Source organism: Oreochromis aureus, linkage group 20 (assembly GCF_013358895.1).
Source record: "Oreochromis aureus strain Israel breed Guangdong linkage group 20, ZZ_aureus, whole genome shotgun sequence".
Lineage (NCBI taxonomy): Eukaryota > Metazoa > Chordata > Actinopteri > Cichliformes > Cichlidae > Oreochromis > Oreochromis aureus.
In genome coordinates this window covers 19685049-19712916 of record NC_052961.1, presented here as the reverse complement: position 1 = coordinate 19712916, position 27868 = coordinate 19685049, and the positions used below count along the sequence as shown (strand labels likewise).

The 27868-nt window shown below is 42.5% G+C and overlaps 2 protein-coding genes across 7 annotated transcripts in view; one reads left to right on the top strand and one right to left on the bottom strand.

Moving 5' to 3' along the window:
- fmnl3 (formin-like 3) overlaps nt 1–16070 on the top strand; it is a 33828-nt gene extending 17758 nt beyond the window's left edge. Inside the window, exons 5-26 of one of the 5 annotated variants that reach the window (XM_031746866.2) lie at nt 226–309; nt 717–863; nt 1694–1802; nt 1945–2021; nt 2457–2550; nt 4066–4140; nt 4419–4529; nt 4634–4783; nt 5379–5480; nt 5689–6031; nt 6414–6509; nt 6854–6978; nt 7293–7495; nt 7582–7885; nt 7972–8052; nt 8156–8285; nt 8421–8581; nt 8731–8832; nt 10053–10145; nt 10258–10381; nt 12196–12239; nt 13471–16070. In XM_031746866.2, coding sequence (XP_031602726.1) covers nt 226–309; nt 717–863; nt 1694–1802; nt 1945–2021; nt 2457–2550; nt 4066–4140; nt 4419–4529; nt 4634–4783; nt 5379–5480; nt 5689–6031; nt 6414–6509; nt 6854–6978; nt 7293–7495; nt 7582–7885; nt 7972–8052; nt 8156–8285; nt 8421–8581; nt 8731–8832; nt 10053–10145; nt 10258–10381; nt 12196–12233 — 2749 coding nt within the window. In that variant the 3' untranslated portion in view covers nt 12234–12239; nt 13471–16070. Of the gene's footprint in view, nt 1–225; nt 310–716; nt 864–1693; nt 1803–1944; nt 2022–2456; nt 2551–4065; nt 4141–4418; nt 4530–4633; nt 4784–5378; nt 5481–5688; nt 6032–6413; nt 6510–6853; nt 6979–7292; nt 7496–7581; nt 7886–7971; nt 8053–8155; nt 8286–8420; nt 8582–8730; nt 8833–10052; nt 10146–10257; nt 10382–11540; nt 11663–12195; nt 12240–13470 lie in introns of all 5 variants that reach the window. The other 4 variants (XM_031746864.2, XM_031746863.2, XM_031746865.2 and 1 more) reach the window with 4 other exon arrangements.
- lrp1ab (low density lipoprotein receptor-related protein 1Ab) overlaps nt 15130–27868 on the bottom strand; it is an 81094-nt gene continuing 68355 nt past the window's right edge. The window contains exons 62-89 of one of the 2 annotated variants that reach the window (XM_031746861.2): nt 27504–27652; nt 27171–27264; nt 26888–27004; nt 26217–26336; nt 25993–26115; nt 25775–25900; nt 25561–25677; nt 24859–24965; nt 24635–24767; nt 24374–24496; nt 24134–24256; nt 23904–24041; nt 23654–23791; nt 22939–23058; nt 22587–22834; nt 22322–22500; nt 22129–22235; nt 21903–22022; nt 21626–21802; nt 21342–21482; nt 21082–21255; nt 20076–20237; nt 19798–19969; nt 19434–19535; nt 19252–19322; nt 19068–19161; nt 18085–18229; nt 15130–17042 (exon numbers count right to left, since the gene is read on the bottom strand). In XM_031746861.2, the coding sequence (XP_031602721.1) occupies nt 16905–17042; nt 18085–18229; nt 19068–19161; nt 19252–19322; nt 19434–19535; nt 19798–19969; nt 20076–20237; nt 21082–21255; nt 21342–21482; nt 21626–21802; nt 21903–22022; nt 22129–22235; nt 22322–22500; nt 22587–22834; nt 22939–23058; nt 23654–23791; nt 23904–24041; nt 24134–24256; nt 24374–24496; nt 24635–24767; nt 24859–24965; nt 25561–25677; nt 25775–25900; nt 25993–26115; nt 26217–26336; nt 26888–27004; nt 27171–27264; nt 27504–27652 (3758 nt within the window). In that variant the 3' untranslated portion in view covers nt 15130–16904. The remainder of the gene's footprint in view (nt 17043–18084; nt 18230–19067; nt 19162–19251; nt 19323–19433; nt 19536–19797; nt 19970–20075; nt 20238–21081; nt 21256–21341; nt 21483–21625; nt 21803–21902; nt 22023–22128; nt 22236–22321; nt 22501–22586; nt 22835–22938; nt 23059–23653; nt 23792–23903; nt 24042–24133; nt 24257–24373; nt 24497–24634; nt 24768–24858; nt 24966–25560; nt 25678–25774; nt 25901–25992; nt 26116–26216; nt 26337–26887; nt 27005–27170; nt 27265–27503; nt 27653–27868) is intronic. The other variant, XM_039604129.1, reaches the window with a different exon arrangement.

Sequence of the window (27868 nt, the reverse complement as noted above, 5' to 3'; positions counted from 1 at the left end):
AAAAAGACCTGAGTTGTTATAAACCAGTTCTTTAAGTTCTTTAAGTACAAATGGATTTATTAGAAGTCTTCAGAATAAGAAGAATCCTAGTTTTCTTTATGTGTCTCTCACTCTCTCTCTCTTTCTCTCTCTACTCTGTTAGTCGGTAACGGGCTGTCCTAAAGGATAAGGGTGTGTTCTGGATCTGGCGCCCCGCTAACCTCTCTCTGCTTTCATGCGTCACAGGTGGGTCAGGGAGTTCCTCAATGATGAAAACAGAGGTCTTGATGTCCTTGTAGAGTACCTCTCCTTTGCTCAGTGTGCAGTCATGTGAGTACACACACACACACACACACACACACACACAAATCATACACACCTCTTGACCAAACCTTTCCTTAGGAACTGGGTTGGGCTGTGAATCCAGCTGCTGAGTTAGCACATTGTGTCATTCAGAGCCTGTAGTATTAGTACAGTGCATTCATTGGATGTATTTCCTGTGTCTTGTTGCATACTTTGTAACGTGAATGCATTTCTGGACGGATGCTACCTGGTTGAGTGCTGAGCTATACTTTGGGACAGAATCTGTGTGCTGAGCTTTATCGTGCCGCTTGATGACAGTTCTTGTGATAATGCCTGGCTCTCTACTAAGCCGCCTTGCAACCCTAACCTCCCCCATGCCTCTCATCTACACCCCTGTGCCTCTGTGTTGGCTTCTCTGTTTGTCTATGGCCCAGGTTGGATTTTGAGGGGCTGGAAAATGGGGAGGATAGCTTCTTGGACAAGTCTAAATCTTGGAGCAGGTCCATAGAGGATCTGCACCATATGAACGCCCAACCCTTCTGCAACACACTGGTGCGCTCTGCCCGCCAGTCTGTTCTTCGGTACGTATTGCTAAGCAAGCTTCCCTGCTATTAGCTTCCTCTGTTACTGCCTTGCTCTGCTAACCTTGAACGCTATATTTGCATGCAAGCCCATTGTCTTAGTACTGGTGTGTTAGAAAGTCTCTGACCTTTAGTGCTATCTGTCTCTCTTTGTTAATGGTTCTCCTTCATCTGCCCAGATGTGCATCTGCACTGTCCACAGATGAGATCCAGCTGTGAGCAGGAACATATGTTGGACAGTTGTGATTCTCCTCTTCGCCACTGTACAGACATGACTTAAAGACAGATAGGGTGTAAAGTCTGATCGGAAAAACAGATATTATATAAGGGTGCACAAAAATAGTCCACAAGAACAGACTCTAGACTTATAAATATTATATAAATATATTGTCAGATAAATTACTAGTGAACTGTTATTGGTAGAAGGTATACAAAGTTTTTCCCCCCACATTTGTAACAAAGTATGGAAAAAAACGTATTCTTGATGTATGGTTATCCCGATTATAAACCTTACCAGAACAGTTACCATGAAATGACTGTGCAATATAGTTACATAATAGTAGTCTGTGAACAGAATTCGGTCTGTTAACAGCAACAAGGAAACCAGGCATCTCCCATAATGCATCTGTAACCTCAAAAGCCATCTAAGTTTTTTTCTGTCAGACCTCATTCTCTGTAATTTTCTCTTTCTGTCTCTCGCTGCGACACACTTAAAACACAAATCATAGAAAATAGTAGATACACTTCAGAGCTCCGTTTGACTAACAGAATAGAAGCCAGAACATGGATTTGATTGCTGAATTTGTTTTAATGTGCTGAATCTGTTGCAGCTACGGCTCAGTCGCGAATAGCAAAACCATCAAGAACTCCCGCCTCGTGAGTCAAAAAGATGATGTGCATGTGTGCATCATGTGCCTGAGAGCAATCATGAACTACCAGGTACCAGGAACCACCCACGACCCACAATCAGATATGTCTCATAAACTTGGAGCATGATATGTTTCCTGTGCAGTCGAGTGCTGAACTTTTATGCAGGTTTTCTGACCACATCCTCTCTGTCTCTCTGTCTCTCTCCATGCAGTACGGTTTCAATATGGTCATGTCTCATGCACATGCAGTCAATGAAATTGCTCTCAGCTTGAACAATAAGAACCCACGGTAAGAACTCAGGACCCCACCTCCATAAAAGCAGGGCTGGGCCAAACAATAGGGGAAACCCTGCAGCCAGTTCATACGATATGCTTCCCATTCTCCGTGGGCCTCTGCTTCTCTCTGAAGTCGAGGATCAGAGGTGTACACACGGGTCGTTAAGGGAATGTTTTCTAAAGGGAGATTAGTGGTAAACCACTGAGACTGATTACTTCATAATAAAGTCTATGAGGGTAAACACGTAAAAACCATGGAAACATCCACCAAAGCTTCAGACATTAATATAGATTATGACTTTTGAGCCCTGTATGTTAACATTTACACCAATTTTGAGGATGCATGAATTTTGTGATAGAACATATAAAACTGTACTTTTTTAAAAAATTTATTTTTTCCAATAATAAGTGAGAGAGTTGTATTGATGAAAGTTTGGTGCATTTTCAGGACAAAAGCTTTGGTCCTTGAGCTGCTGGCTGCTGTTTGTCTTGTCCGAGGAGGTCATGAGATCATCCTTTCAGCATTTGACAACTTCAAAGAGGTGCCTATTTCAACTTTTTAATGAATTTTTAACAAGCTCTCAAGTTGTTATGTTCAGGATTAAGTTGTTACATATCGCTAGCCTAGCTATGTCTGAATATACTAATCAAAATTTAAGTAACATCAATATAATTGCCCTAATTTCCCACATCACTGGCGTGCATAAAGGCATTAAGGTCCAGTGTAGCAGGCTGAAAACTGAGAAGCTGTGGGAGATTTTATCTACTGAGGTTGCAAGCAAAGCTCTATGGTGGCGTGTCTGAGATTATTGGACTCATTAAGACATCAGATGTTAGGTAACCTTGAACAATAATCAGAGAATCAATTCCCCAGTGGGAGCCAGTGAACCAGAAAGATTTGCTTAGCCTTTTTACTTTTTGTTCGTACAGTCACCTAAACTCCGGAACCAGACAAAATGCCTTACAGTCGAAAGCTAATCAACTCTCTAGTGGAAAACAACATAGTACTGCTGGTAGTTTTCCAAAATTATGCATTAACACAAAGTGACAGGTCTCTGAGATCTCACAAGGAGAAGGTCACGTTTGCTATTCATTCGATGTTTTTATTAATTTCATTTATTCAACCTTTATTTAACCAGGAATTCCCTTGAGATTAACATCTCTTTTTTAAGGTGGACCTGGCCAAGAAGGCACACCATTACAATCCATTACAATGTTACAAGAAGTTAAAAATCATATATAACATCAAAACACTTAAAGTTAGAGTCAAAATAATACAAATACAAGGCCCACCATATCAATAGCAGTTGCGCTGTTCATTTGCAGAAGTCTTTATGAGAGCTCTGAACTCTCCCAAGGAAACAAAAGCATTCAGCTGTAATGTGCTCTGAGTGTTATTCTATGACCAAGGTGCAAAATAAGAGAATGCTGTTCTATAAAGTTCAGAGAAAATCCTGAGTAACCAACTAGAGGGCCGCAAATCATAGCAGCTGTGCTAGTCGTCAAATTTTAGATCCACAGCTACAGTGTTTGTGTGCAATGAAATGGATTTTTATTTCATCAACTTAAGAAACAACATAAGTCAAACACTGAGATTATTTTGTTTGCAAGTAGAAAAACAGAATAAAAGAAATTGTTCATTTATGCCGATTGTGCTTTTGTTCATAGAGGTGTAACACATCAGTGAAACCAGCAGTTTATCAGATATTTGTTATGTCCACTTAAAAATATACAGCACGACATTATGAAGCCATTGGCTTCATTGATTTTTGCTACATATTTGCTAATCATACTCCAAAGGCATGATTTTGTTTTCTTAATTAATAAATAAATAATTTTTAAAATGCAATGGACAAAAAACATGTAGTATGGTTGATTTTAGTTGATAAATGTAGGTAATATTTCCCTAAGGTACCACTTTGACATTCTATTAAAACTTCCTGTCTCGGGTCTCTTGTTTGTCTAAATCGGACAAAGTTTTTGTTCTACTTTTTAAACCAATCAATAGAATTTCAGAGAAAAAAAATCTTTGTTTTGCTTCACCTGATGTATTTCAGGTTTGCAAAGAGAAGCATCGCTTCGAGAGACTGATGGATTACTTCCGCAGTGAAGAAGGAAACATTGACTTCATGGTAAGACAAGCGTTTAGTTACATACAGATGTTGAGATGTACAGATGCTTTTTGTGTGAGAGTACATCCATCAATACAAATAAAAATGTTTGGCTCAAATGCCAAAGGTATTTTTTATTATTATCTGCATAAGGGAAAACACACTTTTATACAAGGTGCACATGCAAAATCCAGTGGACTATATATCAGTTTTAAGGTAAAATATCCTGATACAGATTATATGTATCAAGTATATAAAGAATATTAAGGAGCTGGTGTCTGTTTGCATTTGTTCTCCAGGTTGCTTGCATGCAGTTCATCAACATTGTGGTCCACTCAGTTGAAGACATGAACTTCAGAGTGCATCTGCAGTATGAATTCACCAAACTGGGACTAGATGACTTCTTGGAGGTAAAGAAATAATGTTGTGCTTAAACTGGGTCAGTCGTTCTCATTGTCTACGTGGAGACTATTTGTGGAGTCACTAATGTTGAATTTATTCTCTCCCGTGCCAGAAATCTAAACACACGGAGAGTGACAAGCTGTCGGTTCAGATCCAGGCTTACCTTGATAACGTATTTGATGTGGGTGGCCTACTAGAAGATGCCGAAACCAAGAATGCAGCGCTGGAGAAGGTGGAGGAACTGGAGGAGCACCTGTCCCACGTAAGTGCACCACCCAGTCTGGACCACCAACACTGCTCTCTATACACATTTATGAGATTGTTGTGGTTCACCAGCTATGTACTTAAGTCGGCTGTTTCTACATGGCAATTAGAAATCTACTCGGTGTTTGCACTTCACAAGTGGTTCAGGATAATAATTGGGTGGGGAATGCTGGAAAATGGAGTGCGTGAAACAATCTTATTATTGTTCTCGTGTTGGCTCGGTCTTTCTGGGCTATTGCCTCTGTATCCCACGCTGCTTTGCAAAGACCTTCTTCACATGGAAAGGTCGTAGGCAGCCCCTGACATCATTCTTGGAATTTGAAAACAAACTCTGCTCTCAGAGGTCAGAAATGATGGGGGAGGAAGAGGGTAAAGATTCTCTCTGAATTCCTTAGCAAGATGTGTAATGTAAAATCAAAACTGAGAGCTGTGCCATGTTATTGCTGCATCATGCTGCTTGCTGTATCTTATTTCTTAGTGATGATGCAGTGTATGGGGAGGAGAGATGGGGAAGTGGAGCTGGGAAAGATGCCCACTGTGTGGATCAATTCTTTCCTTCTCTCATCTCAGTGTTGCTCCATCTTCTTTTCTAGGTGACTGAGAAGCTTCTGGAGGTTGAGAATGAAACAATGATGAAAGTAGCCGATCTGGAGAAGCTGCTCCTTCAGAAAGATAAGGAGCTGAACGTAATACGGGTAAGCCACAGTCCTATTGACGTGATATTTCTTGATCTCCTCGCATCATAAAGGCTTCAGATTCTGCGTGTGTTAGCAGAGATCAGGTTCATATGCTTGTGGCTAAATTGCTGTATTAGCAAATTAGGTCACAAAGAGACAGGATGTTTGTTTAGCTTGTGGAGTCATTGTGCATTGTGCTCTTTATCACCCCCTGCTGACTGCTCAGGAGACATACGAGTCAACCAGCACTCAGGTTAACACCCTGAGGAGGATGATCAAGGAGAAGGATGCTGCGTTTCAGAGGCACTTCAACATCGAGAAACGTCTGCTGGAGCTCGAACAGCAGGGCACCATCCGCTTGCACAAGAAACCCGATGGAGACATCGCCATCGAGCCGCTGGGCGTCGGCAGCGCCGGGATACCCTTGGGAAACATCGGAAAGCTGTCTTTGGGTTCAACAGCAGGGTTGACAGAACTAGGAGGACCCGACACAAGTTTACCACCAGCCAGCGAAGCACCTCCGCCTCCACCACCGCCTCCCCCTCCCCCTCCCCTGCCATCTGCTTCAGGTGATGACAATACTGTGAATCACAGTCTGGTGATTCATATATACGTATGTGAAAGATGACTTTCTCATCTGTGGACCCTCAGAGCAGATCTATTTTCAGTTCCCTATATTTGTTAATTCGTGCCAAACCAAGTGATGGGTCACAGCAGTGTTCTTCTAAGCCAGACAGGAAAGGGAAACATAAGGCTGATTTCCTTTGTCTCCGGAAAGGCCGCACTGAGTGTTGGAGCACTTTCCAGCCTTTTATCGTAACTAGACTTTATCAGGTTTCACTAACTTTAAAAATCTGTTTTCAGCGATTGTCAGGCCAAGGTGGCAGCCCCATGTAGAAGAGGAAGCTGTACTAAACATGCAATAAAATTACTCTTCTGCATTAATTACAGGACACACTGTGCCAGTCCCACCACCACCACCTCCTCCCCTTGCTCCTCCTCTGCCAGAAGCTTCCCCCTCTGTCATCTTGAGCGTAGGTCTGTCAGGTGAGCGTGCACGCAAAATTAAACTTGGTTGTCTTTGCCTTCAATTTTGATGTTCACAGTTGACTAGATCATAGGATTGTGGGTGGCAGGAGGTAGAGTGGATTGTCTACTAATCGGAAGGTCGGTAGGTTGATCCCTGGCTCCTCTAGTCTGCGTGCTGAAGTGTCCAGAACTCTAAGATGCATCCATTAGAGTATAAGTGTGTGAATGACAGGCGAAAAGCACTTAATCATAGAAAAAGATGTCTGTATGAACGTGTGTGAGTGGCTGAATAAACCTTGAGTAGAAAAGCGCTATATAAGTACCATTCTATCTGTATTCAACCAACACTTGCTTCACCACAGCTATCAGGATCAAGAAGCCTATAAAGACCAAGTTCCGCTTGCCTGTGTTTAACTGGACGGCCTTGAAGCCCAATCAGATCAATGGCACAGTCTTCAACGAGATCGATGATGAACGTGTGCTAGAGGTAAATCAAGAAGATAAAACCTCTTTCATGTTCAGATATAGATCCTGGTTAATATATGTCAAATTTAAATTTATGGTAAATTAGTATTAATCTCAGTAAAACTTTTCCATAGTCAAAAGCTCAGGTTTCTCTAGTCTCTTCCAGTTGAGTTCAAAGGGGAAAAAGTAAAGCAAAACAAAACTAAAATGATGAGAGAATTGTGTCACGAAATAAAAAGCTTCATACCGACACCATAAAACTTACCACACATATGTGTTCAGGACTTTTAACATAAATTTAGAACAAGTAAAAGTTGAGTTGTTATTCACATGCAGGAGCTGGATCTGGAGAGGTTTGAGGAGCTATTTAAGACGAGAGCCCAGGGTCCAGTTGTGGATGTTTCTTGCACAAAGAGCAAAGTAGCCCATAAGGCGGCGAACAAAGTCACACTTCTGGACGCCAATCGCTCCAAGAACTTAGCCATCACACTGCGAAAGGCTAACAAGACGACAGAAGAGATCTGCAAAGCGATAGAGAAGTATGCGCCTGTCTTTTACGTAAACTTTACATACTTTAAGAATTTTCTGCGGAACAAGTTACAGGTAACGTGTTATCTTCACTCAGGTTTGACCTCAAGGCCTTACCTGTCGACTTCGTGGAGTGCCTGATGCGTTTCCTGCCCACCGAGGCAGAAGTGAAGGTGCTGCGTCAGTACGAGCGCGAGCGGCGTCCGCTGGATCAGTTAGCAGAGGAGGATCGCTTCATGTTGTTATTCAGCAAGATCGAGAGGCTGACGCAGAGAATGAACATTATCACCTTTGTTGGAAACTTTGCCGACAACGTGAACATGCTCACGCCACAGCTCAACGCCATCATTGCTGCTTCTGGCTCAATCAAGTCCGCACCAAAGCTCAAGAGAATGCTTGAAGTGAGATGTGTTTGTTGACTTTCACAGCAGCAGCATTTGTATTTTTTAATGCATATATTCACTCGGTGCTTTTGGTTTACTCACAGATCATCTTAGCCCTAGGAAACTACATGAACAGCAGCAAACGAGGCTGCGTTTATGGTTTCAAATTACAAAGCCTTGATCTGGTGAGTAATCAGTAGTGAAGTTTACTGAAATACCAGTCAGCACAAAAGTGTGGTGTAGCGTTTAATATTAAATTGCTTTTCCTAACAATGTTTTTTTACACAGCTTCTGGACACTAAGTCTACAGACAGAAAGATGACATTGCTCCACTACATAGCTCTTATTGTGAAGGAGAAGTACCCTGAACTGGCAAACTTCTACAATGAATTGCACTTTGTGGACAAAGCTGCAGCAGGTGAGCGTGCACCAAATATTAAACTCTGTCAGCAACCGTGTGGAGACGCAGTATTTTCACAGAAATGTCAGATGTTAACATCTGGATAAAACGCTACTTAATATACTTAAAAATATGCTCTGTCTGCGTGCAAAGTGTCTCTGGAAAACGTCTTGCTGGATGTTCGAGAGCTGGGGAAAGGCATGGACCTCATCCGGAGAGAGTGCAGTCTCCACGACCACTCAGTCCTGAAAGGTTTTGTCCAGACTAGTGACTCACAGCTGGACAAGCTACAGAAGGACGCCAAGATGGCAGAGGTATCCGACAACGTCTTCACCTCCAAAACCTCAAATTATCCACTGGAACAAATGAAAATTAAACCTTTCTCGTTCATTCATCTCACTGACATCTGATGCGCAGCCACTAACTCGACAGTGTTTACAAACATTCTCTTTCCCAATTCTAGGAAGCCTTTAACAGTGTGGTGAGCTACTTTGGAGAAAGTGCCAAGACGGCTCCACCCTCCGTCTTCTTCCCTGTGTTCGTGCGCTTCATCAAGGCTTACAAGGTGAGGACACAAAGCAGAAGCTACATCTCTGTAGCTTTCCTCGCTTCCTCAGCTGGTCATTTGGGAAGTTCCCCGGTTTGCTGTCAGCCTTGCTGAGAGCAGAGCGGGGCAGAGCTTTGGCTGATTTTGTGGCACAGGACGTGGCGTATACTCCCAGGCCAAATAACAGGAAAGGCCAGCTGGGTCTGACTTTAGAAGCTGCAGCTGTGGTGTTTAGACTGGTTCTCCCCTCCATCCCTCCCCCCCCCTTTACCTCCGGACAGCCTCGCCCTGCCCCAACACACAGCACGCTTCCTGAGATTGTTCTCCATCTAGATTTATGGGATCTGCTCAAGGAAATGTGCAACACAAGGATTTCTGGACTCGTGTGTCTGTTTGAGTGTGTGCATGTGCTCTAAAGGAACTGTTTAACAAACACTTGTTGCCTCGAGTAATAGAATATAGTTTTCTACAGTTTTTAAGGCCTCTTATTGCCAGACATAGAAGCTTTAATTTAACTTAAGTGAGAGCACAAGCCAAAATAAACAGAACAGCCAGGAGTTGCCATAAAGCCACAATACTAAACAAACTAACGAGAAAGAGAAGGTTACAATTTCAAGCCCAAACTTCAAATTAACACGAGAAAAACTGGAGGAAAATAGGCTGAAAATGTTCTGTGTCCCATAGAGCTTACTGTCAGTCAGTTAAAGACGTTAAAGAAGAAAGAGTATCTTTAAATAATTTGTTGCTAACTGTGAAATCACCAGCTTTTTCTTAGTGGCCTAGAAACAACTTATCGCTGAGGTTATTTGTGTTCTTGGAGAGAGTTTGAAGCCACTATTGGTTCTGTCATCCACAGCATACCAGCTCAGATTATCTGGTTTAAAAAAAAAACAAAATAAAAAGCACATTGTCATATTTTGTTCATTTTGATTCAAGTCCAGGTAGCTGTTGCCTTGTTTTTAATATTTCTGTCCAGCTTGGCTAATTTATAATTATCTAAAGTGTCATATTTACCATACTTATTGATCCCTTTGTTTATCTTTCTCTGTATGTCAAACTGTTCATTTAAGTGTGTGCGTGGTCCTGGTCATGTTTAGTAAAGCGTGGCTTTCCTGTTTATGCCCAGCTTTTCAACTGTTTTTTCTTTGCTTCACATGGCCACACAAAAGCACGTTGTTGGGTTTATTTCCACTGAAGTTTCTTGTCACAGATGTGTCATCTATTTCTCTTCTCAACAGGATGCAGTGGAAGAAAATGAACAGAGGAAAAAGCAAGAGGAAGCAATGAGAGAAAAGTTACTGGCTCAGGAGGCGAAGCAGCATGACCCTAAGGTACAGCCCTGCTGGATGAACTCTATCATGTATTTACTCAGTGCTAAATAAAGCTTTTTCATAGGCCAAGAATCACAGTGAAAACGAACAAATATCCTTTCTGCTGGTTCAGGTTCAAGCCCAGAAGAAGAGGCACCAGCAGCAGGAGCTGATCGCAGAGCTGCGCAGGCGGCAAGCCAAAGACCACCGGCCTGTGTACGAGGGCAAGGATGGCACTATTGAAGACATTATCACAGGTGGGCCAGACAGGATTGTTAAAAGAACCCATGTGCGTGCCAGCAGCCCCAGTGTTCCCAGGCTGAGGATGACTGTGGTCATCGACTGCTCAGCTCCTTTGAAGTGCACCTTGTGCTACGTACTTCAGACACCAGCACATCTGGAGCACAGCAAATAGCAAGCGTTGTTCCATGCCATGCTGTCTAGTCTGTTAGGGGATATGCTGTTGGGTATCAAAGTGTGTGTTTTCAGAAAGGCCAGGTCTCAAGAAGTGAAGTAAATTGAGATACTAATAATTAGGATCCACGACAACCTCAAGGAGCTGTTCCTGGAGGGATCATGTTTTTGGCTTTCTATACCTCCATACCTCTCTCTGTAATTTCTTCTAATCTGGCACAAAAAAGTGACTTGTACTAGAATTTCAAACATCACCATGACCTCATATGAAACCAATTTTTGCTCAAAACTAAAGTCTAACTATGACAAAATTGGGGGGAAAATGATAAAATGATGAGATGTTGTATCCAATAGGTCAAAAGGTTAACTTAGCTGTGATTGAGCAACATTATAATGTTGGGCAAACATACTTTTCTGCCCACTGTTTGACTGTCGTAAGACAGAAGTGGAGATTGGGAGGTAGGTAGGTGCCTGCCTACCTATTAAATTCCTTCAAAGTCTTCACTGCTCATACTATAGTCTGGACAGACATGGATATAAACTGCACACAAGCAGAACAGCAGAATATTCTGTTTGCAAAGAGCGGAAAGTGATTGGGCAGTGTGGAATTTCGTTTCCTACATTGAATTTCTGGAGATGCCAAAGTTAAATCATCTTACAACACACCTACGTATTTTTAAGCCTTTATTGGGAGAAAAACCCTGCATCTACAGCCTCAGCGTAGCACATAGACTAACTGATGTTTTTGTGATGATCATTAATAACTGTCTAAAGTGTAAATAATATGAATGTTGCTTCATAATAATTACTTTAGTGTTAATAATAGGAATAATTGTGTGTCACTACTATCAGAGCTCTAACTGTGTTTTATCCAGTGGACGGCTTTCAGGACATGTCCTTAACCTTATTAAGAACGTTAGGCTTTCACAAGGTTTGCCCCTCCCCCTTAGGGCAGTGTTTCAGGTGTGACATGTTTTCTCTTCCTCCCCCTCCTCCCCCCAGTACTGAAGAGCGTGCCCTTCACGGCCCGCACTGCTAAACGCGGCTCACGTTTCTTCTGTGAAGCAAACCTCTGTGACGACGCCAACTGCTAGCCCTTCCCCTTTAATGCCAAGGTTGACCAGGTTTCTCTCATATGCATTTTGAACCTCCCCCCCACCCTCCCTCGCAACCCACTACCACTACCTCCATGTGCATGCAGCATGATTCCTGTCATCCCACCCCGCCCACCCTCAACTATGACTACTGATGACTAACTTGGGCCGTCACTGGTTGTTTGTGTTCTACTTGGGAAGACTCCTATCAGGTGTCTGGTGATAGGAGTCAGCCAAACCTCTTTGCCTGGAGCTGAGAAAGTTGCATTGAGTGTCAACATGTTTTTGTGTGTAAAATATGTTGACACGCTCGCAGTACAGTCCTGACTGTGATCACGTGTAGGACACCATGCATGACACAGTAGGCTTTTGCGTTATTATGCCATATTTCTTTCAAATTATCCGATAACAGCGGACTGAATCTAAAGAGGTTTGGCTAGCGGACTGTTTTATTTTATCAGCACTGCCTTGTTCCATGAGACTAACTTGTTTGGTGTTGGTTTTCCGGCTAACATGTGACTCTTCTTTCCTCAACCACCACTGTTTATTCTACCCCCCTCCAGCTGAAAAGAAGATTAATGACAGTATTTCCCACTCCTAAGAGAGGGTAAGAAAGGTAGCCTGGCTGAAACCCGGCCTGCTTGGCCCTCCAGCTCCTGTGTGCTGCTACAGTGATGTCAGCTGCTTCAGCTAGTGCTTCAGATGCAAGCAAAGAAACACACACACACACAAGTTTTACAGCACTATAAGCTTTGCTAGCAAACAACACAAAGGATTATTGAACTTGTAAGAAGTCAGCATAGTATTGAAGAGAAACAACTTGCCTGCTTTTAAAACAGCCATTAAAATATGAACTCAGGTGTTTAAGTGTCTACAAAGCCCACCTCAGAAGCAACACCAGTGGCATTTTTGTTTAGTATTAATGTCTAATTTTACCCTTAGAGATGAGTATCATCCTCACCCCTTCCTATTACGTGTTGCATGTTGTCCATTGTTTATTTACCTCTCACCTGTCGGCAGCGTCCGCCATGTTTGTCTGTGCTAAATGTCATCCGCAGTGTGCTCAACAGCTATTTGGTCAACAGGCTCTAGAAGAAAACAGAATCAAACTTATATGAACACAGTCTGTATCCACACTTTTTTTCTATGTCACAGCCATCCTGTTTGGTAATCTGCAAACTCAAGAGCTTGTTGACCATTGTATCGTAACCCCAGTGGTTACTTTTTAACGTCCTCATTGTTTAGTGTTACAGATTTGCCAAAATCACGTTCTCAAAGCCTTGAATTTCTCCGTTTTGAAGCACAACTACTTGCAGCTGAAATACAAGGCTATGGGAATGGGGCATTCCTGTTTGCTAATTTTGTAGCTCTAATGGACATTTTCAGCTTTAACCCAATGTTTTAACTGCACAAGTGTTTCCAGATTTTCTGGATTACTTTGAAAAGTTATAACAATAAACACTCAGTTGTCAGTTTATTAGGGAGCTCAAACTAATGCAGACTAACAACAGTCCTGCAATAAAGGCTACTTTTCAAAGTTTCATCTTCATTGTAAAAAAGAGGAAATGTGGTTTGTGATGCTGTTTTCATGAGGTGTTCCTATTTTCTTTTTTTTTTTTTAGTTTAACCTCATTTACAGAAATGAGGTGCAACAACTGATATAAATTAGGTGTACCTAATAAAGTGAGAACTGAGTGTATATCCTCTGCTCTTCTTGCTTAAAAACACTTTTTTAAGAAATTGAGATGTAAACAGAAGCAAATGTCCAGATTGACCTCTTGGTCCTCTAACATGTGTGTCCCCCTGTCTCTCACCCCCATTTCCATGCCTACTCACAGATCTCCGAAACCAGCCTTTCCTGCGAGCGGACGCGTTGATCCGGAGCGGTTGGAAGAGACCCTAAACCACTTATTCGTCACTTATAGTCCCCTCCCTATTGTAACCTTCCCCTTTGTCCCAGTGGCGCATCTCAACCCTGAGGCTGCAGATCACAAAGACTGAAAAGGGAGGACAGGACAAAGCCCTTGTTTTAGCCGGGTAATTTATTTATTTATGGATGCCCTTTTACAACCACTTTAAGTAAGCAGGCATGATTACAGAAGCACAACGCGCTACCACTCCTTTGTCACCGCGAGCAGAAGGCTTTCCCTGCTCTGTCGGCACTGACCTTTGGGAGGACGACCAGAGTACAGGTGAAGCCATCGGAGGACTGGAGGAGGAACTGTGCTTTCACTAACAAGTGCCTGCTAGCATGTGGATCTTAATGTGGACATTCCTAAAACCCATTAATATCCTCAGATTACGCAGTCATAGCAGGATTTAAACTGGGAGGCAGCCAACATAAATTGCCAACTCTTCTGCTGCTGCTGGGACATCTGCCTTCAAGACACCTGCAAAAGCCTCCTCCAAACAGAGGAGGTGCGATGTCATAACGGACATTCGTGGACTGTTTCACAGTGTTACGCCAAGTCTTCGAAACGCTTTCAATCAGACTCAATATTGTTTATTTTGATTGTATCTGGGAGCAAAGACCATCACTGTACTGGTTCTTCTTGTCAAGCTAGACAAACCAAATTACTCCAAAGTTTGATGTTATGCTTAAGAAGTGCCTTTTTGCGTAAACAGTGTTATTTCTCGTCAGTCAGCCATAATTTGTTTATTTTACGTCTTTCATCTGGTAAAGATTGTATTTTTTACCGCCTTGTAATATAACATTAGCCTTATAATACTGACAACAATATGCAAGTTGAAGGCACAAAAAAAGCTTAAAGGTAGGTTAGTTCCTTTTTACCTCTAGTACATCAGTGGCTTTAGAGTTCAGAACAGCTGACACGAGAGTCCCCAGAGTTTTGTGCCTTGACCAAGTGGTGGTTAAAAACAGAATATTACGTGCCTTGACAACACTTCCTGTCACACCCTGTGTGACAGTTAGGAGGTGACAGACGTATGAAGGAGACTCCAGGTGGACTATTGTTTAAAAGGCACACTTGATGTTTGGTTAGCCTGCTCTAAATGTATTAACAGATGAAGGATGAAGTGCATTTAAAGCTTCTTTTTCTTATCAGTCTTAATACAAATTATTCCTCCTAACAGCTTTAGAGACTTGCATGACATTGGCACAAAGGGAGCAATACATCTTAACACTACTTAAATTTGGCTCAAGATTGTATAAAACACTATTCTTGTGTGTATTGAAATCAAAAGAAACATACTTTTTTTTTTTTTTTTTTAGAAAAAGCTATTCTTGGGATTTTCTGTTGACTGAAAGACAACACTTCCTGTTTAATAAATATGATGATTTATGTAACAAGACCAAAGACTTTCATTACAATTCAGAAGCCTTTCCAGATTAAGCAACATCCAAACAAGTGCTTTCTACATGTTTGTGTTTTATTTCTTAATTCTTTAATGATAAGTGAGGGTATTTTCTAATGTACTGAAGCATGAAGTAGACTGCTTTTCCTCTCCATCTTTCCAAATGACAGACAAGGCCATCGTACATTTCTAATATAAAAATCCATTTAATTCCTTATATCAAAAAGAAATCGAATTATAACAAAACAATCAGAACCACAAACGTGGGTTTTTGCCAGTTAAAGAAATTCTCCAAATGAAATATGATTGTTCTAATTTACATGGCGATTTAACAGAGCAGGATGTTAAAAACAAATAAACAAGAAAAAAAAAAACAACCCAGAATTTAAAGAAAAAAATGTGATGAATACTGTTAACATTTGAGGACTAAAGCCAGAGTTTCCTCTTGGTTAAGTGTGTCTGTGTGTGTGTGAGCACCATGCGGTGATATGGTAGGTATGGCTGACAAGCTGAGGTGATTAAAAGCAATACGGTGAGCAGTGAGACAGAGCCACACTTCCGAGACTAAACATCCAGGCTGACGAGATGGATGGTTAGCAGCAAAGCAAAGGAATGGAGAAAGGAATGCTTATCAGGAAGCCGATCAGTCTCCTTCCTGAGAATGCACTTAACAATGAGCATTAACCTAAATTACATGTCCATGTAATTACATACAGTGAAGGAAAGAAAAAAAAAATCCAACCTCCCACAGAAGTACGTACCATCAGACGGTCTCCCTGGCCTTTCCTGAAAGTATGTTTACAATCAAAAGACGAGGAACAAAAGTTGAACGCAACCGTTCCCGGCTAATTACTGGTCGCAGGTTGGTTTGTTTAGATGATGACCGGAAATTCACAGGAGCTTGTCTTTACTCCAGAAGAGTTTCAGAACAAAGCCCCAGCTCCTGTCCAGGGTGTCCTGCAGTAGGCTAAGCCAAGGCCACGGATATCATCCCAGACTTTTTCATCCTGGAATGTGGACTTAATTACAATCATCTTCATCCAGCGCACACTAACACACTGCCATGATTCATTCATCGGTGACACAAAGTATGTCAATTATACAATGACTTAAAAAAAAAAAAAAGATTAAAAAGTACAGACTGCTATTTGTTACTGATATTTGTATTCCTGGGTATATTTTCAAGACACTTTGTTAATAGGTTCAGATATATGGAAATATATATATTATATATATATATATATATATATATATAACTTTAGTCTGTGCAAGGAGGTAAAAGACAATCACTTGAATGTAGTTCTTTGCAACAACAGAACAGATGCCGAGTCTCTCGTGCATACACGTGCAGTTAAACATCACCTCGCCTTTCCCTCCAAGACCTCCGCTAGCAAACATACATATACACAAAATGTGAACCAGCATCCAGGAAGCATTCGTGGTGAGCACTGACGCATCTCCTCTCTTTCATGAGCAACGAAGACTTGGCAACATTTTCTAGGATGGAACAAAAATGGGTTTTTTTCTCTTTTCCCCTATACAATTTATACAAAAATAAAAAAATTAAAATTGTTCCACTGCCATTTGTATCTTTTACATTTGCACAGAGGTAGTGGCTATATGCGTGAGAGGTGTGTGTGTGTGTGTGTGTGTGTGAGAGAGAGTTGTGAGGAAGTGAGCAAAATGAAAAAGAACTGAATAAAATGTCTATAAAATGGTTTCTTTTCCATCACCAGAGGATTTGTTTTCCTTTTTGTCAAAGAACAAAATATAATACTGCAATCACTTAAAAAAAGTAGTTCTTCATTTTATACATTTTATACAGTGTTCTCGTTTTTATGTTTGTTTTTTTTGTTGCTTTTCTTTTCAGTTGGTAAAGGCATAAAATGAGAGAGCTCGCTGGCTCTAGGTTGGGCGAGGCAGGGCAATGTTGGCAGAGTTCAGTCCATGCCGAGGTCTATGCCAGGGGGTCGCTCATGTCCTCGTCGACCTGGGAGAGGAGCTCCTTCTTTTCATCAGTGCTCGCCAGAGAGTTGCGGCTGTTGTGGGCACCCATGTACAGGGTGGCGTACACTGGGTTCGTGAAGTTGGTGGGCTGCGGAGTGAAGAAAATTACTCGGTGACTCAGGCAAAAGAAACGAAAAGATTTGGTATATTGTGAAAGAAGCAGTATTTTGTTTATTCAAATAGGCTCAGCTCGCATAAATAACAAAATGTTTCCCAGCTCAGTGCTGAAACCCTGGCAGATAGTTGTGGTTTGTTATGTTTTCTGTGTTTGGTTATTTGTTTCTGAAAGTCTGGGCACTAATCATCTGCCCCCAACAAACCAGTAGGTGTATTTCCAATGAAGAACTTGCAACTTCTTTTCAAGCACTCAGGACTTTATGGACAATTCCTCATTTGATGCTTTATGATTGTGGTGAAAAGTGTTTGAATATAGTGACCATGAGGGCTCCAGCATAAAAGCTTCAGTCAGCTGCTCCCCTTATTCACAGTGGATTTCCCTTCCTGACACCCCCCCAAGGGATTTTTGTCTCCAGCTGGGATTAAACTGGAGATTTTATCACTTCTTAGGTGAATGTAAAAGAAATGGTATTTATATAGTGCCTTCATACTGTGCTTTTATCTGCTGAATACATTCATACACACAGTCGCATACACACACAGAGGTAACTCAGGGTTCAGTATCTTGCCCAAGCATTGATCTGTATACAAACCACTCTACCACCCGAGCCACAGCCGCCCATAATGTGTAAACCATGAGACTATGGAGCCACTCATCAGAACTAAAGTATATGATTCACATAATTCTAACAATATTCATTCCAAAATTCATTACAGATGCCAGAAGTAAATACCATGACGACACCCACTGGTTTCCTAAGTCTTGCTTTAAAGCTTTTGCATTTGGACTTTGGCTATCTTGGTGGCGAGTAGCAGCTACTTTCATCCAGTCTTCTTTAGATCACATAGAAGTGTCCATTTACTGTCTATGATGACTCCACAACCAAAACCAATTCATAAAAAAAAAAAAAAAAACCTCACAAAAGGACTCATAAATGTGGAACTATCTGCCAATACCAGGCATTTGTGGATACTTTTTAATGAAACAGGAGGGTTTTTTTAAGCTTTGTTACCTTGTCTGGGTCTAAAGCAAAGTCGGAGTCCAGAAGTTCCCCAGCATCATCATCAGGATCTCCTTCATAGATCTTATAGGCAGGGTTTCCAATCTCAACATTCATGGCCCCGTTAGTCATTCGGTGGTGCTGGAAGCCCTTGGCACTGCAGAGAAACAGATCAACAATTATCTTAGAAGCAGATTCAGACCCTTGTTTAAAAGAAATGCTGTGCTAACCTCAGAAGAAAGCCACAGTGACTAAAAGGTGTCTTATCATAAACCCATATCATAAACTCACTCAACACTGGCTATGTACAATTGACAAGAACAAGACAACAAATATCAAAGGTTTTCAAATGAGCTTTTGTGTCAAAAGGCCATTTGATCAAACCTATCGAATATACTGCAGCATGTCCATCGCGCAGAATGCTGGATTAGATTGCAAATATTCGGCTGTTTGCAAGCATATAAACATTTTTCATAGATGCACAGTTATACATTTTACTCTGCAAGCACATTGCCTGAGCCTAACATTTACAAATGTAAACAGGGAAAGGCATGGAGGACATTGGGAGGACGTCAAAAGTTCAACTATTCGTGCATCACCAGAGCTATTCCGGAGCGAGTAGGCCCCCTGTGTTGTTGGGTGGGAAACCCCATGGAAGCCAAACAGAAGATGGCAAGCAAGGACAATGGAAAGATTTCGGCACTGAACGACAGAATGGACAAAAGGACAGACAAAAAGCATAGCAAAGGCAGTCTGACTATATTTTAGGGAAAGGAGAGGAGAGGAATTGGGGGTCAACAGGTGAATTATGTAACCCTATCAAGTTACCGCGAGCACTGAGAACGAGATTTGCCCGGGCATAGAGACCTGGGAGACAGGGAAATAGATGGTTATCAAAAGGTAAGAGAGAAAGAAAGACCAGAACGGTGAGGACCAGATGACAAATGGAGTTTGAATTTTTTAAAGATGGAAAAGCGCCCCGAACTAGTACTCACCCACGCATTCTCCGCTTGTACCACAAGATGGCACCAACTACCAGTAGTGCCAGCAACAGCAGCAGCAGCACTGGGACGATGATTGACGCAGTACCTATGAGTGAGCAAACAATGATAAGCAAATAGGACCAAAGTGCATGTCCTATGAACAAACTTTGATTTTGTCAGGGAGTGGCTGACTTACTACCACTAGAAGTATGAGACTCTATAGGAGCTGTAATATCACATCTGTATCCCCTCCATCCAACAGCACACCTGGGTATAGAGGTACACAGTGGATATGTGTGCAAGTGTGCTTAGCGGACATTAAAACAATAAAATATTATTAAGTATATATATGCCTGTTAATGTCTATTGGGATCTTACGTGCACTGTGGCAGCAGTGTGCGACTGTCTACTGAACACTGTCCGTGTGCGCAGTAGTTTGAACAGGTATAGCAGCTGGGTTGGATCTGACCATTTGGACAGCTTCAAACATACAGAAAAAATATTAAAGCAGATACTAATGCAGCAGAATAATAATAATAACAATAATAATAATAATGATTCCCACGATTTCAGAGTGATATGTTCCATGCTGTGCACAAAATCCAGGACAAGGTCACCCAGCAATCTGCTGGGTGACCTTGGGTGAAGAATATTCTGGCAGTTCAAAATAAAAGCCAGCAAATATTTACAAATCCAAGTCTAATCGATGTAGCGCAGAAACCACGTCCCACACGATGCTCACCTGCAGGAAACCTCCCCTGAGGCTGACGTCATACATTTGCCCGTTCCGCAGAATTGACATTTGTCCAGCTCACACTGGCGCCCGATGTACTTGGTGGGGCACAGACAAAGTTTGGTGCCGTTGGAGGTCTGTAAGCAGGTTCCGCCATTCTCGCAGAAGCCTTCACATTTACCTTAAGACAGCAAAGACAGAGAAGAGGGTCACATATTGTTGATGCAAAATACCCTGCTTAGCAATCTATTGAAAAAACAGAAACATGCTCAGGTGCTTTTACTTACTGTACTGACACTGGTCTCCCAGGTACTCTGGCAGGCAGCTGCAGGTTGGCTGGTTGCCCCTGCTGACCAAGCACGTGCCTCCATTCAGGCAGTTGTCCTGACAAGTGTGGCGGTTGCAGTTGGGCCCTGTGAAGCCTTTAGGACATCTGCAAGTTGGCAACCCTAGGATACACAATTAAAATATATAAAGATATAAATGTTGAATAAAACTGAAATTTAAGTATTACATTTCATTTAACATTTGACAAATAAACAACCAAAACTGCTGACTCAGTTCCTTCTCATGTTTCTTAAACTAGAAATTCTACTGGTTTGCACACATGATAGAACAAATGAAGTGCCAGTAAGACGATAGTTTAGAAATATGTGGAATTCCCCTCCTTCATGCATTCTCCTGCTGCAGCCTGTAATTGCTATCACTAATGAGTACTCAAGAATACTCTCACAGACATCAAAAGAGTGGATTTTTTTAAATGATTTAAACAATTCTTGGATTAGGGGGAAAAAAAAGCTTATTTCCTGTGATCAAAAGCCTTGGCACGTCAAACTCAACCTGATTAGCACAGTAACATTTGCTAATCAGCAGTAAACTCAGGGTACAGCTCAGGCCGATGATCGTCAGCCAAAGCACTGGATCAACTGAAATTTTTTTTGGGCTGAGGAAGGATAATGTCAAAGGATCGTGTTATTAAGTTAGTAACTTTATGCCAAGCACTTCAATAGTTTGGCCAAATTCACTGTGGCACAAGAAGAAGAAAAAAGGGCTTTGGATTTCCTTTGAGTTTCTCCTCTGGGTATGAGAAATGTTAATGTTGATGTTATTTCATGCAAAACCTGTTGAGATACTTTGTCCTGAATAACACAAATCAGACAGACCAACATCACTATCTCCGGAGCCATCATTGCCTTATACTGTGGCGTCTTTACCATACAGTATAAAAATGCCTTGAGGCGACCATTGTTGTGATTTGGTGCCGTATGATAAACCTTGAATTGAATCTCTTACCGGCATGAGAAGCAGTGCAGGTGCCTCCGTTCTTACAGTAGTCCCTGCATTGGTTGATTTCACATCTCTCGCCTATGTAGCTGGGCTGGCAGCGACACTTTGCCACCTGACGGTCGTTGAAGAAGCAGCTCCCACCGTTCTGACACTGGATATTGCACGGAACTGAGGGCGGGGCTGTCAAAGGACACGGCATTTTGAATTTAGACTGTACATGTTAACTTTGCTAGAGTGGAAGCCACTTGTTTATGTAGTGTACATACAGAACGGTGACTGGGTGGGGTTTGGTCTCTCCGCACATGTGCCGTTGTCTGCAACATAGTTGTTAGGGCAGGTGCACACCGGCCCGCTGGGGCTGAGGAGACACAGCCACTCACACTTCTTTCTGTCACACGGGTTAGTCACTGGTGCAGAGAGAAACAAGACAACCAGTGAGAAAATCCAAAAACACAAGGTGTGTGGTGTCCATTTTAAATTAAGACTGAAGCAGACTATGTGTGAAGAAAAATCCTCGGCCAAATCAACCAGCAATATGTTTGATACTCACTCTCTGGCTGCTTGTAACGGTGATACAGGACTATGTCTGTAGCATGGTTGATGCCTGTAGTGAGATTCTCCATAGGGCCTTTACCAAACTTGTTGACCCGGAAGACAAAGTTGTTAATATATGTGACCCCATAAATGTAGTCCTCAAAGATATCTATGCTGAATGGATGGAGCAAATCTAGAGGGGAAAAAAAGGCAAAATACATATGGGCGGGCAAGTGTTAATGTCACATTGGCAAACTTGCATGTAGTCTGGAAAGTTGCAGAATAAACTCAACTGTTTTTGATCCCGGAGACAGCAACGACGGGGTCAGAGCCATCCAGACGAACACTGCCGATGACTGATAGTTTAGCATCTGCCCAGTAAAGACGCTCATTGAAGTAGTCCACAGCTAAGCCTGCAGAGCCACAATTAGAGAGCCTTAATGAGAATGTTACACTATGTGGATGAAATAATTATGCGTATCTGGATTCAAATAAAATCATTCACAAAGCAGTACTTACCTGTCGGCCACTGGATGTTCTCCTGGACGAGTGTTTGTCTTAGAGTGCCGTCCATGGCGGCCGTCTCAATTTTAGGGTGGTTGCCCCAGTCTGCCCAGTACATGGTACTAATAAAAAATCCAGAGTCAGAACACATATGTGCAAAATATAAGACAACAGAAAAAAAAAATCCTTAAAAGAATGATCCATTTACCCTCTCTGTGGATTCACTACAATGGCATAAGGCTCGTCTATCATGCCGTAGATGAGGGTCTTGGAATGCTGGCCTGACAACTGAGCCACTTCAATTACATCTCGGCCTGAGTCAGTCCAGTACAGGTTACCAGCCACCCAGTCCACAGCAATACCACGGGGCATCTTCAGGTCTTTGATCTGGATAAAAGCACAAAGTTGAGGTGTTTGAGTGATGGCATGTACATTGGTGCTATAGAGATTTTGCATTATTTGACCAGCATTACCTGCAGGTTGTTGATCCTAGAAGCTGACGATGAGGATGATCCTGGAAGCTCGTAGGAGGAGATGCGCCCCGTGTGCCAGTTGGTCCAGAAGATGCGGTTGGTCTTGACGTGCAGGTCCATCGCATCAATGCGCACACTGGCATCACCCTGGAAGGTCTGCTCATAGCGCCAGTTGGGCATGCCGGGGTCAAGGCTTCGGATTTCATTGTCGTCAGCGATGTACAGAATCTGCCGACTGCTGTTCATGTCTGGAAGGAAAGAGAGAGAAAACGCTGCAGTGACGCTCACCTTGAAGTGAATAATTATTACAAGACTTGAGGGAAAAAGTTTATAAAATAAGCAGAGCATTTACTGTCAGCCTTGCAGGTGTCATTTATCCTGGTGAAGTACTTGTGGCAGCTGCATTTGTAGGAGCCTTTGGTGTTATTGCAGATGTGGGAACAGACTCCAAACTGCAGACACTCGTTCTTATCTTAAAAATATGAGACCCAAAAGAAAAAGAAAGTCACATGAAATTTAAAAATATTGCCCAGCTCTTACCCTCTACCCTCTACAGCTCTACCACCTGAGCTACAGCCATCGGGGTGGCTGTAGCTCAGGTCCGCCACCAATCAGAAGGTTGGTGGTTCGATCCCAGGCTGCCTCCTGGCTGCATGCCAAATATCCTTGGGCAAGATACTAACCCCATGTTTGCCTACTGGTGGTGGTCAGAGGGCCCGGTGGCGCCAGTGTCCGGCAGCCTCGCCTCTGTCAGTGCGCCCCAGGGCAGCTGTGGCTACAATGTAGCTTGCCATCGCCAGTGTGTGAATGTGTGTGTGAATGGGTGAATGACTGAATGTAGTGTAAAGCGCTTTGGGGTCCTTAGGGACTGAGTAAAGCGCTATACAAATGCAGGCCATTTACCATTGAGGGTTAATAGAATAGAATAGAATAATCCTTTAATTGTCCCACAAGGGGAAATTTGGTTGTAACAGCAGCCAAAAAGACACATATACAAACAAACAGTACACAGGACACAAAACAGAGAGCTGTTAAGAGCTGTCATGATGCACTTTCTGCATGTGTACCTCCACAGGTGTGGTGTCCTATCTTCTGGAAGCCTGGTTTGCAGGAGCAGAAGGAGTCTGTGCCATTGGTGACACAGTGGGCTTCATCTCCATCACCACACTGAGTTGTGTTACTCCGACAGTCATTTAGCTTTGTGTCTATAGGACAAAAAACACGTCAACAAGTCAAAGACAAGCCAGTGGATTTAAAGGGTAAAAATTTCAGACCTTAGGTCCATGGTCAGTTATGCAGAAGTGAGTGAAGATCTACCCGTTTTGCAGTTGATCTCATCAGAGCCATAGTCTTCGCAATCGTTAAAGAAGTTACAGCGCAGATTGGAGCTGATGCATCTGCCATTGGAGCACAGGAACTTGTCTTTCTCACATGTGGGAACAGATGGAGGAGTCTCTGTTGACAAAAATGCAGATATAAGTCAGCATCTCCTCAGTCAAAGATGAGCAAGTAGGAGATTTTATAACCAAAACAACTTCCTAACTTACGGCAGTTCAGTTCATCGCTGTTGTCTCCACAATTATTGACGCCGTCACACCTCCTTGACACTTGCAGACACACACGGTCGTTTTGGCAGCGGAACGCTCTTGTCGGCGGACACTGGAACTTCCCTAAGAGTTGAACGGAAAGAGAAGGGAAGAAGGAAGAGGAAAGAAAAATAGGTGAGAAGGAAAAAAAATGCAATAGGAACTCAACATGATTGTGATCGGCAAGACGGCAGGACTCACTGCATTCTTCGGGGTTCTCATCAGAGTTGTCCCCACAGTCATCCTCTCCATCACACTTCCAGGCGAGGGGCTTGCACAGAGTGTTGTTACACTGGTACTCATCCAGAGGGCAGTGACGGCCAGCTGCAGGAAGAAACTGATTTTTACTACCGCTGTGTGCTCGTGTAAAACCCGATACAAGTTCATTTGTTGGGAGTCAGCTTTAAGGCATCGTGGATCTACTTTTTCTTAAAAATGACACACCCACAGAAATATGCTTACCAGCACTGCCACAGTTTTCCTCATCGCTGCCGTCCATGCAGTCAGGATCAGCATCACACCGCCAGCGGATCGGAATACAGTGTCCGTTCTTACATGAGAACTGGTCGTGGTCACACTTCAGATCACAGCCATGCTAAAGAAACATCATAGTCCATCATAAACACAGACATAACAGGAACGTACAAAAAGGAAAAAAATTTTCAAACTATTTCAACAGATCCAACCTCATCAGATCCATCCGCACAGTCATGGTCTCCATCGCACTTCCACCTCCCAGCAATGCAACGGCCGTTGGTGCAAGCAAACTCGCTTTCTGAACATTGTCGAGGCACTACAGAAGAACACAAGGCTTGTGTCACTGACAACATCGGCTCAGTTGCGGTGAGCTATGGCCGTTTTAACCCTTCAGCACAAGACAAAGAGTGTAACACTTACATGGGGATGACTATAGACACTGCAGGTAATGTGAGAGAGTGAAAGGAGCTGTTTTATTACAATTTATTTTCAATATAACTGGTTTTATAACTGTTGTTTTTCTGTGGTTATATTTGCTGCGATAGCCAATTAGCACTGACGATGAAGTCTGGACAGAGCTCAGCTTGCAGACTCTCACAGGTCAGAGGGACAGTGAATGAAGACACTATTTAATAACAGACAGAGAGGTGCTCAGTATGGGAGTGGTTCTCTTATGGAGATGAAGTAACTTACCTCTGGCTCATGCCAACAGGACAGTATGAAATGAAACAAATAATCAGATGAGAAATGGGCAATGAATTAGCACCAAACAAACGCTGTAGCAGTTAAGAGTTAAAAAGGTGCAAAGTGACTGTTACCAGTGAAAAAGACATGGAAATGAGTGTAAATGACAGTGGACAAGGTAAAATGACATATGGAGGGATTGTTTCCAAGCTCAAAGTGATACTTACTGCAGTTGTCTTCATCAGAGTTGTCCCCGCAGTCATTGTCATAGTCACACTGCCAGCGGCCCGGCACACAGCGGTTGTTCTTACATCTGAACTGGTATGGCTCACACGTCCTCTCAGCTGTCCAAGTCACAAAATTATTATTGCCAATAAAATCAAAAACAGAGAAAATATATAGAGAGAGATTTTTTACTTAAAAAAAGAAAACAATATTTACCACACTCCTCTTTCGGTTCATCTGATGCATCGCCGCAGTCATCCTCGCCGTCACACTTCCAGCGAGCGGGAATGCAGCGGCCAGAGTCTTTGCATCGGAACTCGTCCACACCACAGGTCATCTGGGCTGCAAAGGGAAACGTATGGGAGGCAGTTACACTTAAAGCTAATTATGATGACTCAGAATAAACAACATGCAGAGTAAACTGGGAGTCCTACTGCAGTTGGCGGGCTCATCTGATCCATCCACACAATCATTGTCACGGTCGCACACCCAGACACGAGGTATGCAGCGTTTGGTGATGGCACACTGGAACTGGGTGGGCGCACATGTGACTTCAGCTATGGGGTGGAGATTGGGGGAATAACAGGTTTGCAGTAAGTGTGGATTGAAAGAGAGAGAAAAAGGGGGGAAAAAGCCCTGAAAAAGAAGGGATACTCACGGCAGTCCTTCTCATCCTCGCCTTCTCCACAGTTGACCTGGCCGTTACAGCGGAAGATGCCTGGAATGCAGCGGCTGGGGTGGGAACATTTGAACTGGCTGGGCAGGCAAACATGAATGTCTGCGGTGAGATAAGAAAGAGATTAAAAATGAATGAGCAAATAATATTAAAGTAATATGATGACATAAGAAAAATAGAAAATCTGTTTTTCCAAGCTCTTTACCATCTTTTCTGTGGTAACCTTAGTTTTGGGTACTGCCTTTATGTTTCTGTGTCTTTTCCTTTTTGGTGCACTTTCTGTTACCCAGGCCCTTTTTTTTTCCAGTTTATTTGCTGTTAAATTCTGAAGGTTAGTTCCTCATGTAGCTTTCTTTACTTTTGACTGAGTTCACATGTGCCTCGTGTGTATAAACTGTGAGTCTTTGTCAAATCATCATATCATCTCAACTCCCTCATGTTCCAGACTTTCTCTTGTTTTCTCCTTTTGTCAATGTTGATTTTGTCAGGGTTTTAGACTCCTGCTTCTCCACGTTATCTTTTTATCAAAATTTCTTGTTTTTCCTGTCAGTCCCTGTTCTGTCTTATACTCGGTCCTCTTGTGAAAATTTCAAATAAAACAGTGAAAATTTTTGTACATAAATGAACATATATTACAAAAAACAGACACATACCACAGTTGGCCTCGTCTGAATTGTCCTGGCAGTCGTTGTCTCCATCACAGATGTATGCAGGGTTGGTGCAGATGCCTGTACCACACTGGAACTGCCCTGGCCTGCAATTGAATTCGGCTGTTGTGGAAGAAGAAGAAGTGACACGGTGTTTCAAGATCGCACCAACAAACATTTCATTGTTGAATTATAGGCTGAGGTAAGATCTAAAGGTACAGCATGCATAAAGCATCCTAGATGACTGTCATACTCCATCACATCCTAATTATCTTCTTCAAACACTTACGGCAGTTCTCTGGCTCATCTGAACGGTCTCCACAGTCATCTTCTGTGTCGCATTTCCACCAGAAAGGAATGCATTTGTCATTCTTGCACACAAACTGCAACAGGAAGAGAAGTGAATCAAAGTGATGATAGGGCATTATATCAGGGCTTCACTGGCTCATTTGTCGTTGACAAAAGCGTAAGCTAGGTATTGTAACACCGGGCAGCCAGCCAACTGTCAATAAGCAATGACCAGGCATGAGTAGTTTATCAAATAGGCCACAGACGGGAACTGAGATATGAAAAGCCACTTATCAATGGGCTATTTTTCCATTAATGATGTTTACATCATTACCTGGCTGGCTGTGCAGTTGGACATGCAAGTGCGCTGATCGTTTGCCAGATAGAAGTTGGTGGGACAGGCACACTTGTAACCTCCACCAGGAGAAAGGAGGCAGAGATTGCTGCAGCCACCGTTGTTTATCTGGCACGGGTGGTTGAGCACTGGAAAAGATAAAAAGAGGGAAAATGTTTTCACCACATGGTTCACTGACTTTATTTTTTTTCACCCCCAATCCTTAGGTTTTAGAGCTGGATTAATGTAGGGAATATATTTGAATATACTGAAAATAAGTTATTACACCACAGACAGAAACTAAATCAATACTGAAATGTTATTTAACAGCAGTAAATACCAACAGTTTGTGCACTAAGACTTTA